The following is a 16,602-nucleotide window of genomic DNA, read 5'->3' as shown; positions in this document are numbered from 1 at the left end:
AGTGCTACGATGCTTTGGGGGAAGTAGACTTGGGCAGCACGTCAGGGAGGGAAGAAAGGGTTGTCTACCTCCATGCTAGTGTTGGGGTCAAGGTCATCACATTCTGACTCCTCTGAACTGTTTGTCTCCTTTTTGGCAGCATGGAGGAAAGAGAACAGAATTACATTAAGCAGAGAGGTTAAGCCACAAGAACAGCTGAGCAGTTAAGAGCAACAAGGACATATGCACCGGCGACAGAAATGTTTTTGAAAAAAACAGAAAGGCACTACAGGGCAAGCAATATGCTTTTCAGTGAAATAAAAGGGAGGCGACACTCTCGAAAGCATTCAGCAACACCAACCGCATTAATGGAAGCATTAGTACGGAAAGATCTCTGCGGCATTAGTATGCCAGTCCCCCCTCCCCTCAGTCTGGTAAGGCTCCTGTGCCCATTCTGCACTTCGTTTGATTATTCAGCCTTCAGAGCAATGTTGTGCCAAGAGGAATCCACAGAAACAAACATCCAGTTCTCATGCATTCGGGAGATCTACAAACATACTGAACTCACCTTTTGTTTAATGGGGAGACTGGGAGCCCGGAGTTTTTTTCAATCACTTTGCAGTTCTGCATTTTAGAACTGCAGCTGTTTCAAGTCTGAGCCATTAAAACTTGTACCAGATTTGAGTCTTTAACATGGAATTATCAAACAACTTGGGGGGGGGGTGTAATTTAAAGGTTGCAGAATCTGAACTGAAATGCAGCAAAGTCGAAATGCCATTTTTGCTTCTAATTTTGCAGTTTGTGAGCCCCAATTGAGACATGGCAGAACAGAGCAGAAAATAGCATACCTTCTATTTCGTTCAGTGATGCCTCTCCACTTAGTGGGAAAAAAAACCCCTCTTACATTAGGGATCAGCTGAGAGGCAGGGGGGAGGGGAGCATAGGCACAAGATTTAATCCAGATACTCCCAACCCCTGAGCTCTCATCAGTACTATTAATGCTGACAGAACTGGTCATCAATCTGGCTGTACACATACAATGTGACCAAAGGCATACTTGTGGGTGCAGGATGTGACAGTGCGCTTCCCCTCCAATAGCAGACTTCTAAGATCCAATGGTGAACAAAAATGTGTTTCCACTAGGAGGTCATCCTCAATGCTCTTGCACAATGTTAAAATTCAGGGTATATTCATGGATGCCATGTGTTATCGATGAAAAAGAGATGTGTATATCCTAAAGGATGGTTAGTTAGTCAGGGCAAAGTGGTCATTGTGATTTGATTTTATAAACCATAAGTCATACCCCCCCCTCCCCACTAGCTGGAATGCTAGCTAAGCAGTAAAGTAGTTAAAAGATTTTATCTTGATCTGGCAGGTAAGAGAAAATAATTATACCATACCTGGATGCAAACGGCACCATTGTATTCATAACACATTGAATCACGCATGACTGAACTAACTACCATGATTGGCATGCACTCTCAACCCCCCCCCCCCACACACACACAGTTTGCCAAATGAGTTTCTGGTTGAGAACCTCAGATTTGCAAGAATTTGTTTTTTTAATTCCCTGAAAAACTGCTATGCTAAAAACACCTCAAATTAATATTCATTCAAGTCAAGTTAGCCTTTATTGGCATAAAATATATAGATATATTAATCAGAGCAATTTGGTTTAAATAAAAAAAAGATAAAATGGAACGATTGCGTACATATACATCAGGAAAAGCATAAACATAAACTATTTCTATGAGATCCTCTGGCGTGCCTTTAAAACAGAATAAAGAAACTTAGCCACTTTCTCAGGGACACTAGATGAAGTATCGTTCAAAAGATTATAGACCTTAAGTGCATCAGAACTATCAACCATGCTAACTAAAAGAGGATGTCAATACTTGTGACGAAGATCTGTATACAAATTACAAGAAAGAAGAATATGAGTAAATGACTCCACACCTTTTTCTTACAGAGACAGTATCTGACTAAGTAGGCTGTCTTGTTAAATCTGCCGTAAAGAATGGCAGAGGGCATGGCGTTACATCTGGCAAGGGAAAAAGCTCTTCGCTGCTGTGGCACCTGCAAGACGGATAGATATGAAGCCATTCTCCCATTATATTTCTGTACGGTGTAAGCACTTTATAAAATCTTTAACCATATGGAAAAACTGTGTGTAAATGAAATACACAAGGTGGAAGCCTCCAAGAGTGATAAGGAATCTCTCCTTTCCCAAGGTATGATAGGAGCTTCGGCAGGCCAGTCGTGGAAAGGATGTTCAGCGGCCATCAACACAGAGTTTCCCCTAAAGAGCAATGAACACATTCAATACACATTTGACCAAATTGGACAGGGACAGAGAAATTCTTTTGAACTGGAATACTAATTTCCTGTATATTAAAGAAATCCTGGGAGGGAAGGCGACATGGTGTAGCCCAATATTGTCAGATCTTGGAAGTTAAGCAGGGTCAGTACTTGGGAGGGGGGTTGGGAACATGGAGGGGAGACCATCAAGGAAGACTGTGTAGAGAAAGGCAATGGCAAATCACCTTTATTTCTCACTTGCCTTGAAAGCCCCTTAACTGGGGTTGCCATAACTTGGCTGCAACTTGATGGCATCTCACGCACACAAAGAACAACCCCCCCTGCCTAGTCTGTGGATGACCATTTTCTGCCATAGTAATAGGCACGAAACACAGATTAGATCTTGCATTTGGGTTGCTAACTCTGGGTTGGGAAATTCCTGGAGGTTTGAGGAGGGACCCTCAGTGAAGTATGATGATATGGAGTCCGCCCTCCAAAGCCATAATTTTCTCCAGGGAAAATGTCTGGAGATCAGTTGTCATTCCAGAATTCTTACAGCCCCCATCTGGAGAATGGCAACCCTAACTTGCATTATAATATGGTTCTCCAGGACACCTCAGATTATGTTATGAGTTATAGGCATAAAACCAGTTTCATGTTGGGAAATCCCAGCTCCCTCATTCGTTGGGACTGGGTGAGATTGCACAGCATCAGCAATTGGATAATGAAGCCTCTGTCACCAGACTGGCTTTCCTATTGGCTCTACTCAGTGTCACCCGCCCACTGTAGACTGTGAGATGCTCCCCTAACTGCCAAAACAAACTTGCCTCAGACAGAGACACGTCTCTGCTGCTTCTCCAGTATCTTCTGCAACCCTTGGCTTTCCTATTGGCTCTTCTCAGTGTCACCCGCCCACTATAGACTGCCAAACACTCCCCCAGTTACCAAAATGAACTTGCCTCAGATGGAGACACAACTCCACTGCTTCTCCACTGCTTCTCCACTATTTCCTGCGACCATCTGTGGCAAAAAGTTGGCCCCTTCCACTTCACAGCAAAGAAGGTGCAAAGCCGCTCTGAAGCCCAAGTTTGAGGCCTTCAGCTCCTGCAGCCTAACTTTGACATGGCTGCCAGCAACGGCCCTCTGCCCCAAGCTTACCCAAGGCCTGGCCCTGCTGGGAGTGTTTCCTGCCTCCTGGGAAGTGCTAGCCAGAGTCTGTTGCTAGGCAACCCAGGCTACTTTTCTCAGTTAAGGGAGAGGCCTCAAGCAAATAGAATGGCATACCGTCCACCCTCCAAAAGCAGTGATTTTCTCCAGGATGGGGAGAGAGATGTGTTGTCTGTAGTTCAAGGTGCCTTGATGCTACCAGCAATTTTCTCCCCAGGAACCACTGTTGCCAGTCTTCAGGTGAGGGCTGGAGATCACTCAGAACTGCTCTCCAGATGACAGACCATCAGCTCCTCTGGAGGTGGGGGACAGAGTGAATGCCTTCACTTGGGTCAGTGGGAAGACAGCTGGGGGGCATTAACTCAGAGGCCTTTAGCAGTTGTTGTGGAATTCCTAAGGTGTTGCTACAGGCCTCTGACGGAGAGGCCATTCCTCCAACTGTTGCCAATCTCCAGGTGAGGGCTGGAGATCACTCAGAATTACAACTGTTCTGCAGATGGAAGAGATCAGCTCCCCTTGAGGTGGCGGTGGGGGGTGGGGAGTGAATGCCTTCACTTGGGTGGGTGGGAAGACAGCAATCACAGGCCAGTCAATCTGAAGTCAATACCAGGTAAGTTGGTGGAAACTGTTATTAAAGAGAATTAGTAAGCACATTGATGAACAAAAGCTATTGAGGAAGACTCAGCATGGGTTCTGTAAAGGAAGAACTTGTCTCGCTAACCTGTTAAGAGTTCTTTGAGGGGGTAAACAAACATGTGGACAAGGGGGACCCAAGAGATGTTATTTACCTTGACTTCTTTTGATAAAGTTCTCCATCAAAGGCTCCTAAGTAAGTTCAGTAGTCATGGGGTAAAAGGACAAGTCCTTTCGTGGATCAAAAACTGGCTAACAGGAAACAGAGTATAAATAGACAATTTTCACAGTGGAGGGTGATAAGCAATCTTTGGACTTAATGGTATTTACTACCATCCAATGTCTAACTTGCCATTCCTGGTTAAGGTTGTTGAAAGTGTGGTAGTAACACAGCTCCAGGTTTTCTTGAAAGGTGGTAACATCCTGGATCCCTTCTAGTCTGGCTTTCACCCTGCCCATGGGACAGAGACAGTGCTAGTTGCCATGGTGGATGGCCTCCAGAGATATCTGGATTGAGACAGATTGGCACTGCTGATACTTCTCTCGATGTGTTGGCAGTGTTTGATATGGTCGACCATGACATGTTGACCCAACCACCTCACCAATGCAGGAATACAGGTACTGGCCTTACAGTGGCTTGCCTCCTTTCTCCAATTCTGGTCACCACACTTCAAAAGAAAATATTATAGCATTGGAAAAAGTCCAGAAAAGGGCAACTAGAATGATTAAAGGGTTAGAACACTTTCTCTATGAGAAAAGGTTAAAGCACTTGCATCTCTTTAGCTTGGAGAAACGTCAACAGAGGGGTGACATGATAGAGGTTTACAAGATTATGCATGGGATAAAGAAGGTAGAGAAGTACTTCTTCACCCAAAGGATAATTAACACATGGAATTCACTGCCACAGGAGGTGGTGGCAGCTACAAGCATAGACAGCTTCAAGGGGGGATTGGATAAATATATGAAGCAGAGGTCCATCAGTGGCTATTAGCCACAGCCTATTGTAGGGCAGTAATGCTCTTATTCTTGGTGCTTGTGGGGGAGAACAGTGGGAGGGCTTCTAGTGTCCTGGTTCCACTGATGGGCCTCCTGATGACACCTGTTTTTTTTTGCCACTGTGTGACACAGAGCGTTGGACTTGATGGGCCATTGGCCTGATCCAACATGGCTTCTCTTATGTTCTTAAGACTGGGGACAGTGGGTGGCACTTGGGGAGAACTATCCCAGTGGCACCCACTAGATTGTGGTGTGCCGCAGGGAGCAATTCTCTCCCCAGTGTTATTTAATATCCATATCCGCCCTCTCACCCAGATTATCCAGAGGTATGGGCTGGATTTTCACCAATATGTGGATGACACCCAACTCTATCTACTGATGGATGGCTGCCTGGACTCTGCCCCAGAAAATCTGGTTGGACTGTTACAAGCCGTGGCTGGTTGCAACAGAGCTGACTGAAGCTGAATTGCAACCATCCAGATGGAGGTCCTGCACCTGGATTGCATCAGACCAAGAGCGGGAATCAGGCTCCCAGCCTTTGATGGGGCTCCATTGGTACATCGAGGATGAAGAGCCTGGGAGTGTTCCTGGATGCCTCACTGGCTATGGAGGCCCAGGTTACTGCCACTTGCCAGATCTGCCTTTCTTCCATTTGAGGTAGATCAGGCAGTTGGTCCCATTTCTCATCCCCTGCAACTTGGCTAGTGACCCATGCAATGGTCACTTCCAGGCTGGATTATTGTAACTCTATGTAGGGCTGCCCTTGACTCTGCTCTGGAAACTGCAGCTGGTGCAGAATGCAGCAACACAGGTGTTGACTTCATTGTCTGTGTGGACACGTGTCTATCCTGTGCTATATGAACTGCATTGGCTGCCTATTGAGTACCAGATCTGTTACAAGGTGCTGGAACTTACTTTCAAAGCCCTATATGGTCAGGGGCCAGCATACCTTCAGGACTGCCATAGGACATCTGTGGTCTACAAACCAACATCACCTGCTGGTCCCCAGCCCCAGGGACATCTAGCTTGCCTTGACTAGGGCCAGGGTCTTTTTAGTCCTGGCCCGTACCTGGTGGAATGAGCTTCCATTATAGGGTTAACCCTAACCCTATTACAGTTCCACAGGGCCTGTAAGATGGAGCTCTTCTGCCAGACATTCGCTCTGTATTGGCTTCCCCCTCCAGTGACCTCAGGTCCAAGTGACCACATAGGCCCAACTGGGTAGTTATCTGTGGAGGCATTGAACATATGAAGCTGCCTTATTCTGAATCAGACCCTTGGTCCATCAAAGTCAGTATTGTCTACTCAGACTGGCAGTGGCTCTCCAGGGTCTCCAGCTGAGGTTATTTTTAATGCTGATAGTCTGATTATTTTAAATGTATTTTAATTACTTAATGGATTTTATTGTATGGTTTCTGATGGAACCCACGCTGAGCCTGCTTGTTCATAAGAGTATTTTCTGGGCAGGCACACATGGGGACTGCGCATCAGCAGGTTTGCCAATTGGTAGGTTTTTACAGCTTAGAGCAGGGGTCCTCAAACTACAGCCCGCGGGCCAGATGCGGCCCGCTGAGGACGTTTATGCGGCTCGCCGGGTTATGGCAAAATCAGACCGGAAGTGACGTTCGACCTAAACTCGCATTAGCAACGCACACTTCCGGCACTGGGCTGAGGCGGCGGAGACAGAGTGTGAGGTGATACCGAGGTGAGGTGAGTTCCCAGGCCGGGGTGTGTGGTGTGGGGAAGGGAGAGAGATGCAGAAGACGGAGAACTGATGGCCCACGGCCTTGTACAGTCCGGCCCTCCAACAGTCTGAGGGACAGTGAACTGGCCCCCTATTTAAAAAGTTTGAGGACCCCTGGCTTAGAGCCTCCAGGGGTCTCTGTGCACTGGAGCTGGAGAATTGTCTCTACCTACCGTATGTGCTGCTGCATGGCAGTGCCCAATGGCATCAGTATCTCTTGTGCTGCTGAAGGAAGCATGTAGCAGAACAGGAGGGAGGGTATGTGTGCCTGCACAGACCCCCATGGGGATTTCTAGCAAGCCCAGACCACTGGAGGTGGGACATGCTCGCCTATTTGAACAGGGACTGAAGAATTGCTGGTTCCACATGTGCCTCGACTAGCCTGCAAGTCCCGGGCAAGTCCTTACAAAGATGCCTGATGATGACCACGTAGCAGTTCAACAGATTTCTGTCAGTGGCACACCATTCCAAAATGCTGTAGAGGCAGCCATTGCTCAGATGGAATGCGCATGCCCCTCCGAAGGAGAGGGGTGTTTGGTCAGTTGATAGCAATCTAAGGGGCTGCCCAAAAAACACACCAATAAGGCAGCCCCCTTTATGAAAGTCAGCCATTCTCTTCAAGTGAAGTAATAGTGCCCTCTTAATATCCAATTAATGTCACTGTCTTTCCACCTCAGAGTTTGTGACAGAAAAAAGACAGGTAAGATTTATTTATTTAGGATTTATATCCCGCCCTTCCCACAAGTGGCTCGGGGCGGCTTCCAAAAATTGGTCAAACAAAAATTAAACAATTTTAAATATATAAATAATTAAACATTTAAACAGTTAAAACCTTAAAAACCAGTAGGCATTCCAATACATATAAAACAGACGTCTAGCAAGCTACCTTGAGTTCTCATCTTAGCTAGGTGTAGGCTAGCTGGAAGAGGGTCGTCTTACAGGCCCTGCGGAACTGAACAAGGTCCCACAGGGCCCTCACCTCCTCCGGCAGCTGATTCCACCATGTAGGGGCCATAACGGAGAAAGCCCTTTCTCTGGTGGATTTCAAGCGGGCTTCTTTCGGCCCAGGGATAGTGAGGAGATTTTGTGTTCCCGACCTCAGTACTCTCTGGGGAACATGTGGGGAGAGACGGTCCTTCAGGTAGGCAGGTCCCAGGCCATATAAGGCTTTAAAGGTAATAACCAGCACCTTGTACCGGACTCAGTATATCACTGGAAGCCAGTGCAGGGTCCGAAGACCCGGCCGAATGTGTCCCCACTTTGGGAGACCCAGTAACAGCCGGGCCGCGGCATTCTGCACCAGCTGCAATTTCCGAGTTCGGGACTGGGGCAGCCCCATGTAGAGGGCATTGCAGTAGTCCAACCTCGAGGTGACCGTAGCATGGATCACTGTTGCTAGGTCGTCGCGCTCCAGGAAGGGGGCCAGCTGCCTTGCCCGCCTAAGATGAAAAAACGCGGACTTGGCAGCGGCTGCTATCTGAGCCTCCATCTTCAGGGAAGGCTCCAATAGCACCCCCAAGCTCCTGACCCTGTCCGCCGCTGTCAGCGGCGCACCATCAAAAACTGGTAGGGGGATTCCCCCTCCCGGGCCACGGCGACCCAAGCAAAGGACCTCTGTCTTTGCAGGATTTAGCTTCAGCCCACTCAGTCTGAGCCACTCAGCCACGGCCTGTAGTGCCCGATCAAGATTTTCCGGGGCGCAGACCGGCTGGCCGTCCATCAGTAGATAGAGCTGGGTGTCATCAGCGTACTGGTGACACCCTAGCCCATACCTTCGGGCAATCTGGGCAAGATCACCTCCTGTGTAAGGTGAAACCTTGAGGTCACCTTGGGGCAAAAACTAATACTGGGACAAAGGACGACTTGTTCTGGGAAGAATATCAAGAATGGTTGCTCTACCCACACAACAGCTAGTTCATTAACTCATCTAGCTGATGTAATAGCTATTAGAAAGTACACCATCAGTAGTGACATAGAACATGTAGCCATGGGTTGGAAGGGCTTATTCATTAACTGAGACAATACTAAGGATAGGGACCACTGAGGAATTATAGGGTCCCTAGAGGGGCAAAGATTGGCTGAACCCTTGAGGAATATTTCTGTGAGATGAAAAAAATGAGCTGCCCTCTCTTCCAATGTGAAAACAAGAAATTGCTGCAAGGTACACCTTCAGATATGGAAAAAAACCCCTTTAATTATTATTTATTTTTATTTTGAAAATAAAAATACCTTTTTAAAAACTGATAACCTTTAGTTTTTAAACTGATGACATAATCAAAAATATTCCACAGGGTTACCGTGTATGGGAAAACACCTTTGTCCCTACACCACAACATAAAACTGTGGCACTAGGATTCTCTAGTAGATGGTTAACGGGCATTTAGTAATACCTTATTAAGCACCTGAGTCTCCATCTCAGTCCTCCAAGCCATAAGCTTGAGGCAGTCCAGATCATGGTCTAGCACCCTGCCAAAGCTGAGTAAATCTCTGTGCTTGGGTAGGAGAAGAAAGTGTCCCTGGCGAGGACAAACTGAGGCCACCAGAATTAACTGTGACCATTCTCGCCTGGCCTTCTTCAGGACCCCAATACTCAATAGGAATATGAGAAGGTGTAAAACAATCCTCCCACCTCAGAAGCCGAAAAGCATAAATCAAGGGAACCTGACCAGAATGGGAGCAGAACTTCTTCACCTTTGCGTTGTCTGGGGTGGCAAAACAAATCTACTTCTGGCATACACCACAGGACAAAAATGGGTGCTAAATAGTTGGGGGTTCAGTAACCATTCATGTAGAAGAAGAAGAAGAAGAATTGCAGATTTATATCCCGCCCTTCTCCCTGAATCAGAGACTCAGAGCGGCTTACAATCTCCTATGTCTTCTCCCCTCACAACAGACACCCTGTGAGGTGGGTGGGGCTGGAGAGGGCTCTCACAGCAGCTGCCCTTTCAAGGACAACCTCTGCCAGGGCTATGGCTGACCCAAGGCCATTCCAGCAGGTGCAAGTGGAGGAGTGGGGAATCACACCTGGTTCTCCCAGATAAGAGTCCGCACACTTAACCACTACACCAAACTGGCATGTATTGTGTTGCCAGCCCTTCTTAGCATGTTGGCTTCCACATTTAAAACACCAGGTATGTGGATGGCCTGAACAGAATAATTGAGTCCCAACACCAGGCGCCAGACAGCCAACCCCTCTAGGCATTGATCTCCAGAACCCGTGCCCCCGTTTGTTTATATAGAACATAAGTAAGTAGTAAGTAAGTAAAGTAAATTTATTTTTATATCCCGCCCTCCCCCGCCAAAGGCGGGCTCAGGGCGGCTCACAGACATGGAATACCATGATTTAAATAAAATACAATCTAGACAAAACAAATTTAAATACGATTCAATTACATAGGTTAGTTAAAATAGATAAAACAGCTATTATGGATTAAAATTAGGTTAAGGTGCTATAGTTCACAATCATACATAAGATGGCTAGGTGGCTACAGGTCAGTTTAGCCGGGTTCTGTCTTAAAAGCAAGCTGAAAGAGAATGGTTTTGGAAGCCCTGCGGAACTGATTCAAGTCCCGCAGGGCTCGCACCATCTCTGGGAGTTGATTCCACCATCGAGGGGCCATTGCTGAAAAGGCTTGCTCCCTGGTTGTCTTCAGTCTAGCCTCTCTATAACCACAGTGTTGGAGTAGTATCAAATGATCCCTGAGCATATCTGTGAAACAGATAAGGGAATGGCATACTGCATGGAGTTCCAAAAAATTAATAAATAAAACGGCATTCCTTCTCTCTAGTTCCCTGCACAGAACTGTTACAATGAGCTTCCCAGCCCAGCGGGGAAGTGTCGGTGGTATTATATCCGTCTGGGGCAACCCACAAAAGGGGTTCCAGATGAGAGATTATCTGGGTTTGCCCACCAGGACTGCATGCATTTGGGCCTTATAATGGGCCAAAAATCACAGCTGCAGAAGCCTAATATGCAGTCTGGCCAGAGGAAGAATGACCATAGTGGAGGCCACGTGCCCTGGAAACCACAAGATATTTTGCACTTATTGAAAATGATTCTTAATGAAAATATCAACAAGTTCCACAGTATTCTGGATCCTGTCTTCCCACAGACAGAGTTCAGAAGGGAGCCTATGAAATTCACACTCTGGGAGGGTACCAACTGGCATTTCTCCCAATTAACCAGCAACTCCAAGCTCTGACAGCACTAAGTTGCATTGCTCTGCTAGATTCTCGATGTCAGAGACAATCAACTAGTCACCTAAATATAGAAATACGTTGTGCCCCTACAGACATAAAAAGGCCACCACCAGGGCCATATACTTTGAAAACACCCTGGGGTGGCGGCTAGCCCAAAGTGGAGAACAGTATACTGATAAAATTGTCTATTACAACAAAACTGCAGAAACTTCCAGTGGTTTGGGTAGATGGAGATGTGAAAATAAGCATATTTAAGATCAACCACTATGAACCAAGAACTGAACTTTAATAATTGTAATACCGAGAAAACGAATCATGTGAAACTTGGACACCTATAGAAAAGAGCATTCAAACCACTAAGATCTAAGATGGGCCTAACACCCTCATCTTTCTTCCAGACCACAAACATTTTAGAAAACCCTCCCCATGGGGTGGTCAGAGACCAACTTGATAGAGCCCTTGCATAAAAGCTTATGTTCAAAGCCTCCTGAAGACCCATGAGTGCTTGGGCGGAAGCACCTGGATGTTAAGAACATGGGAGCAAGTATACTCTAAATGAAAATCAGAAGTTGTTTTGTAGAAAAATAGGTGGTCAAGCTCATCCAGGGATTGTTATGCAGCTACATCTACTACTCAATGGACAAGGTGGGAAGGAGGAGGTGGAACTCTCAGAAAGGTTCAGGAGCTGTGCCCCTGTGAGCTCCCACTGAATCCGAGGCCTGATAATCAGACTTGACTATCTCCAACTCACCTATCTGTGGTAATGTTAGCCCAAGTATTCTGGAACGGGGCCCATCTATCCCTAAAGCCACAGTAATCCATGTAACGGTCACCTCCAGACTAGACTACTGTAACTCGCTCTATGCCGGCCTACCCTTGAGTATGATCCGGAAGCTCCAATGGGTTCAGAATGCGGCAACGCGAGTCCTGACAAGAACACCATGGACGGCACATATTCTACCTATGCTGCATCAGCTACACTGGTTGCTGGTTGAGTACTGGGTTAGGTTCAAGGTTTTGGTTATGACCTTTAAGGCTTTGAGCGGTCTGGGACTGATGTATCTACGGGACCACCTCCTCCACTATTGTCAAGCATTGTTTATTTCTTTCTTTCTTCTGATGGTAGTTATCAAAATATAGAAATGTTATTAACCATGAATAAAGCTCAGGCACATCAAAGCAGAGAACTCATTCGCTTTCACTAACAAATGCAGGAATGTACTCTTTGAAGATAAAACCTCCTGGGACTAATTTCCAGGCTAGCTAGGCTTGGACCCGGGAAGTGCCAGCCATAATAGAGATAAGAAAGTTACAGTGTGAAGTTTCACATGTGAATGTAGAATGGTTTAGAGAATGTAGAATTGTTTATAGAAGCCTTTGATGTGCCATCTTTAAGTATGCATCTTACTGTTACACTGTATCAGTTCCAATACCCAGCTCGGCTGAGCCACATGGATTATCAATAAACCAAACTTTGTTTCAAAAATCCAAGGACTGGTTATTTTGAAATCTAATGCTTGACAGCTTAAGTTCAGTGGAAAGAAAAGAAAACATACACAGCGACATTATCTTAGCTCGGTATGGGCGAAGGCTATTTTGAAGAGGTATGTCTTACAGGCCCTGCGAAATTGGTCTAAACATCGCAGGGCCCGTACCTCCTCCGGGAGTTGATTCCACAGTAGTGGAGCCGCAATGGAGAAGGCCCGATCTCGGGTGGTCTTTAATCTGGCCTCCCTTGGCCCAGGGATATTCAGCTGGTGCTTACCAGCTGACCTCAGTGCTCTCTGGGGCTCATATGGGGAGAGACAGTCCCTCAGGTAGGCAGGCCCTCGGCCATATAGGGCTTTAAAGGTCATGACCAGCACCTTGTAACGAACTTGGTAGACCACTGGCAGCCAGTACAGTTCGCGCAGCCCTGGCCGCATGTGCTCCCATCTTGGGAGCCCCAATAGCAGCCTAGCTGCCGCGTTCTGCACCAGCTGCAACCGCCGAGTTCGGCACAGGGGCAGCCCCATGTAGAGGGCGTTGCAGTAATCCAGTCTCGAGGTGACCGTAGCATGAATCACCGTTGCCAGGTCCCGGCGCTCCAGGAAGGGGGACAGCTGCTTTGCCCGCCGAAGATGAAAAAACGCGGACTTGGCAGTGGCCGTTATCTGTGCCTCCATTGATAATGAAGGCTCCAGAAGAACCCCCAAGCTCCTGACCCTGTGGGCCGCTTTCAGCGGCACACCGTCAAGAGCTGGCAAAGGAATTTCCCTTCCCAGGGCACCACGACCCAAGCAAAGGACCTCCATCTTCGCCGGATTCAACTTCAGCCCACTCAGTCTGAGCCAGCCAGCCACGGCCTGCAATGCAAGGTCCAGGTTTTCTGGGACGCAGTCAGGTCGGCCATCCATTAGTAGATAGAGCTGGGTGTCATCTGCATATTGATGGCACCCAAGCCAAAACCTCCGAGCAATCTGGGCAAGGGGGCGCATGTAGATGTTAAACAACATCGGAGAGAGGACTGCCCGTTGTGGCACTCCACACACTAGTGGGTGCCTCCGGGACAGCTCTCCCCCAATTGCCACCCTTTGTCCCCGACCATCAAGGAAGGAGGAGAGCCACTGTAAGGCCGACCCCCTAATCCCTGCGTCGGCGAGCCGGTGGGTCAGTAACCGATGGTTGACCGTGTCGAACGCAGCCGACAGGTCTAACAACATCAGCACCGCCACGCTGCCTCGATCCAGATGCCGCTGGAGGTCATTCCACTTGGTGGAACACTCCGCCAGAAGACATCAGGGCCCTGCAGGATCTTTCACAGTTTCACAGGGCCTGTAAGGCAGAGATATTTCACCAAACCTTTGTATAAGGACAGTGACGGTTGCCGTGCTGACACCTTTTCCTCTCCACCTCCTCTTGGGGGGATCCCCCCCACCCCTGATGTGATGTAATGACTAAGAGCACTTTGAAGACGCCATCAGGGTTTGTAATTGTTAATGTAATTGATCTTTATATATGTATTTCTTTACTGTTGGACATTGCCCTGAGCCTGGTGCTAGCCGGGATAGAGTGATTCATTATATGTAATTAACAACAACAACCACCACCACCTGACTGGTTCTAGGCAAAGAGGCTTCCAAGACTGAGCAGGCTCTTTAATGGGGACCAACTGGGCAAAATTACAGGATCTAGTGGCCTCTTTACACCTTTGGAAACTATGTTGGGAGGCATATCACTTAAAAGGAGGATCCTGGGATCCTGGAGATGAAGTATATGTATACTTCCTCTGGTAGGGGTGCCATGGCTGATGGCCATAAGGCCATTGTTTATAATGGCAGGCATTGGGATAGGCCATTTGCTTATTTCATATTATCAGAACTTCATCCGTCTTAGCAGAGAAAAGAGCTGACTGGTTGAAAAGTAAGTTTTCACCCCCCCCCCCCTTGTTTAGTCTGCTTGTTAGCATGGCAGAATGTAGCCAGGCATGCCTCTGGAGGACAATGGCTATCCCCATGGCTTGAGCTGCTGCATCAGCCAAGTGCCTACCTGCATTGATTTGTTGTGTCAAGAGGCAGACAGCCTCAGTTTGGAGAACCTTTGCAAGTAGTTTTTTGTCCTTGGGGAGCAACTCCAGAAAGGGTAGCATATGTTCTCAAATAAACAACTGGCAGCTCCCCTCCCCCCCATGATGACCTTGTAGTTGGAGATCTTAAAACCCAAGGATGAGGAGGCATAAAGCTTCCATCCAACCCCAACTAGTTTGTGACCCTCCTTGTTGGTAGGGCAGCATGATAACTGTGGCATCCCTTGGGTTGCATCTCACCCACTACCGAGGAGGATTGGTGGGTGGTGCATGGAGAAGTAATTAAATGGTCCCTTCTTGATTCTAGACAGTTGCTCCACTTTCTTTGAACTTGACTGCTGCAATAACAGTTGTTGCCAGACTTATTGGGTTGTCTTCCAGTCCCTCCAGGATGGGGAAGGTAATCAGACCAGGAGAGTTGGAATACAGCCAGCTGAGGATCTTATCCTTGGGCTTGTGTTCCAATTTGGAAATCTCAGTCTCCAAAGACTGCCATCCTAGTCATTTATTCCCCATACATCTTGACATCCTTGGTAGGAGATACTGAGGAGGAATTGCCCACCTGTTCATCAGGGCTTTGCTTTGAAGCAGACTCTTTTTGATTGCTGGATCCTTCTCCTTCCTGTGAAAGGCAGGGGAAGATGGTCAAATGGAAGTTGTAGAGGAAGATGGATAAGACTAAGGATGATGCATGGATCCAGATATCTGTGTGTGGTGCCCCCCCCCCCAGTCCTCCAGATATTTAGGAGACATGGGGTTGGGTTTGACAGCCATCTAGGTGCTGCAAAATGATGAGGCCACGGGACCAGCTGGTTCAGCCTCAGCCTTAGGTTGTCCTGTGGGGATCTCATAATCCACCTCCCCCTCCAAAATCAAAACAGGTGTCTTGGGCCTCACTTGTACAGTGGGCATTGGTTCCAGAGTTGGAACTGGAGTCTGTTTGTGCAATGCCTCTTTAGATCTCTCCTTCTCCTTCCTCACCTTCTTGGTGGGGGATACAAAGGAAGTACACTGCTATGGTTGTGAGCACAAACCCAGTCAGATCTGCTGGGATATGGATCCAGGTGGTGGAGCCAATTTTGCTGAACCCGATGAAATGGTGGAGTTGATGTGTCCTTTGTATTCAAAGTGGGAGGGGTTCAGAGACTCTTAGCATTTTCTCCCAAAGGTCCCCTTTAAGCTTCAATGCTCTGTCTCCACAGGCCTTTATGGTAAACTTCAGGCAGGCTTTGCACGTAGAAGCAGCATGACCTTCCCCCAGGCAAAATAAGTAAAGTTTGTGTTCATTGGTCATTTTGAACCCACAATGCAAGCATTTAAAAAACAATACCTTCTGCGCCATCGCAGGGCTTAACTAGTTTGAAGTATGACAGAGAAAAAGGTATTGCTCACTGACAAGAAGCAGGAGACTCAGCCAAGAACAACCTACACCTTTGGCAGCATAAGAGGAATTGAGGGAATGGGCGCTGCCATGCAGAAGCACATACAGTGGGCAGAGACAGTTCTCTGGCTCCAGCATGCAGTGACCCGTGGATGCTCTACTGATTGGCAGGTCTGCTCATGCGCTGACCCCATGTGGGACTGCACAGAAGACTGACAATGAACATGCCATTGAGTCACAACTGACTCCTGGCATTCCAGGCAAGAGATGAGCAGAAGCGGTTTGACATCGCCTTCTTCTACACAGCAATCCCAATTGTCCTTTGTTGTCTCTCTTCCAAGTACTGACCAAGGCTAACTCTGCTTGGCTCCCAAGCTCTGACAAGCCTTTTCAGGCTGCTTTGGTTAGTAATATGGGAGGATTTAAAATATGTAGAGATTTCTAGCTAAGTTTTAAACTAGGCATGTAAACAGAAATATTGTTTTGTGATAACAAATTGGCACAGTTTGTACAGCATACAGGAATACTGTAACAGAATATTAATATTTACCAATTGAGCTGTTTCATTATTTTAAGAATAAGTACATGCAGGTTTGAAGTGCATCAGATGACCTGGAGGGAACTGTTAAAAGACATTTT

General features: G+C 47.3%; 1 protein-coding gene across 8 annotated transcripts in view; it reads right to left on the bottom strand.

The window, feature by feature from the left end:
* The window catches only part of KALRN (kalirin RhoGEF kinase), an 837,912-nt gene that overhangs the window by 49,172 nt on the left and 772,138 nt on the right, over positions 1–16,602 (bottom strand). For all 8 annotated transcript variants that reach the window (XM_060262792.1, XM_060262795.1, XM_060262793.1 and 5 more), the window contains one exon: positions 69–128. In XM_060262792.1, coding sequence (XP_060118775.1) covers positions 69–128 — 60 coding nt within the window. The remainder of the gene's footprint in view (positions 1–68; positions 129–16,602) is intronic.

The sequence above is a fragment of the Heteronotia binoei genome, chromosome 21, assembly GCF_032191835.1.
Source record: "Heteronotia binoei isolate CCM8104 ecotype False Entrance Well chromosome 21, APGP_CSIRO_Hbin_v1, whole genome shotgun sequence".
Lineage (NCBI taxonomy): Eukaryota > Metazoa > Chordata > Lepidosauria > Squamata > Gekkonidae > Heteronotia > Heteronotia binoei.
The sequence above is the reverse complement of the archived record's forward strand: the minus strand, read 5'-3'. Positions and strand labels throughout refer to the sequence as shown.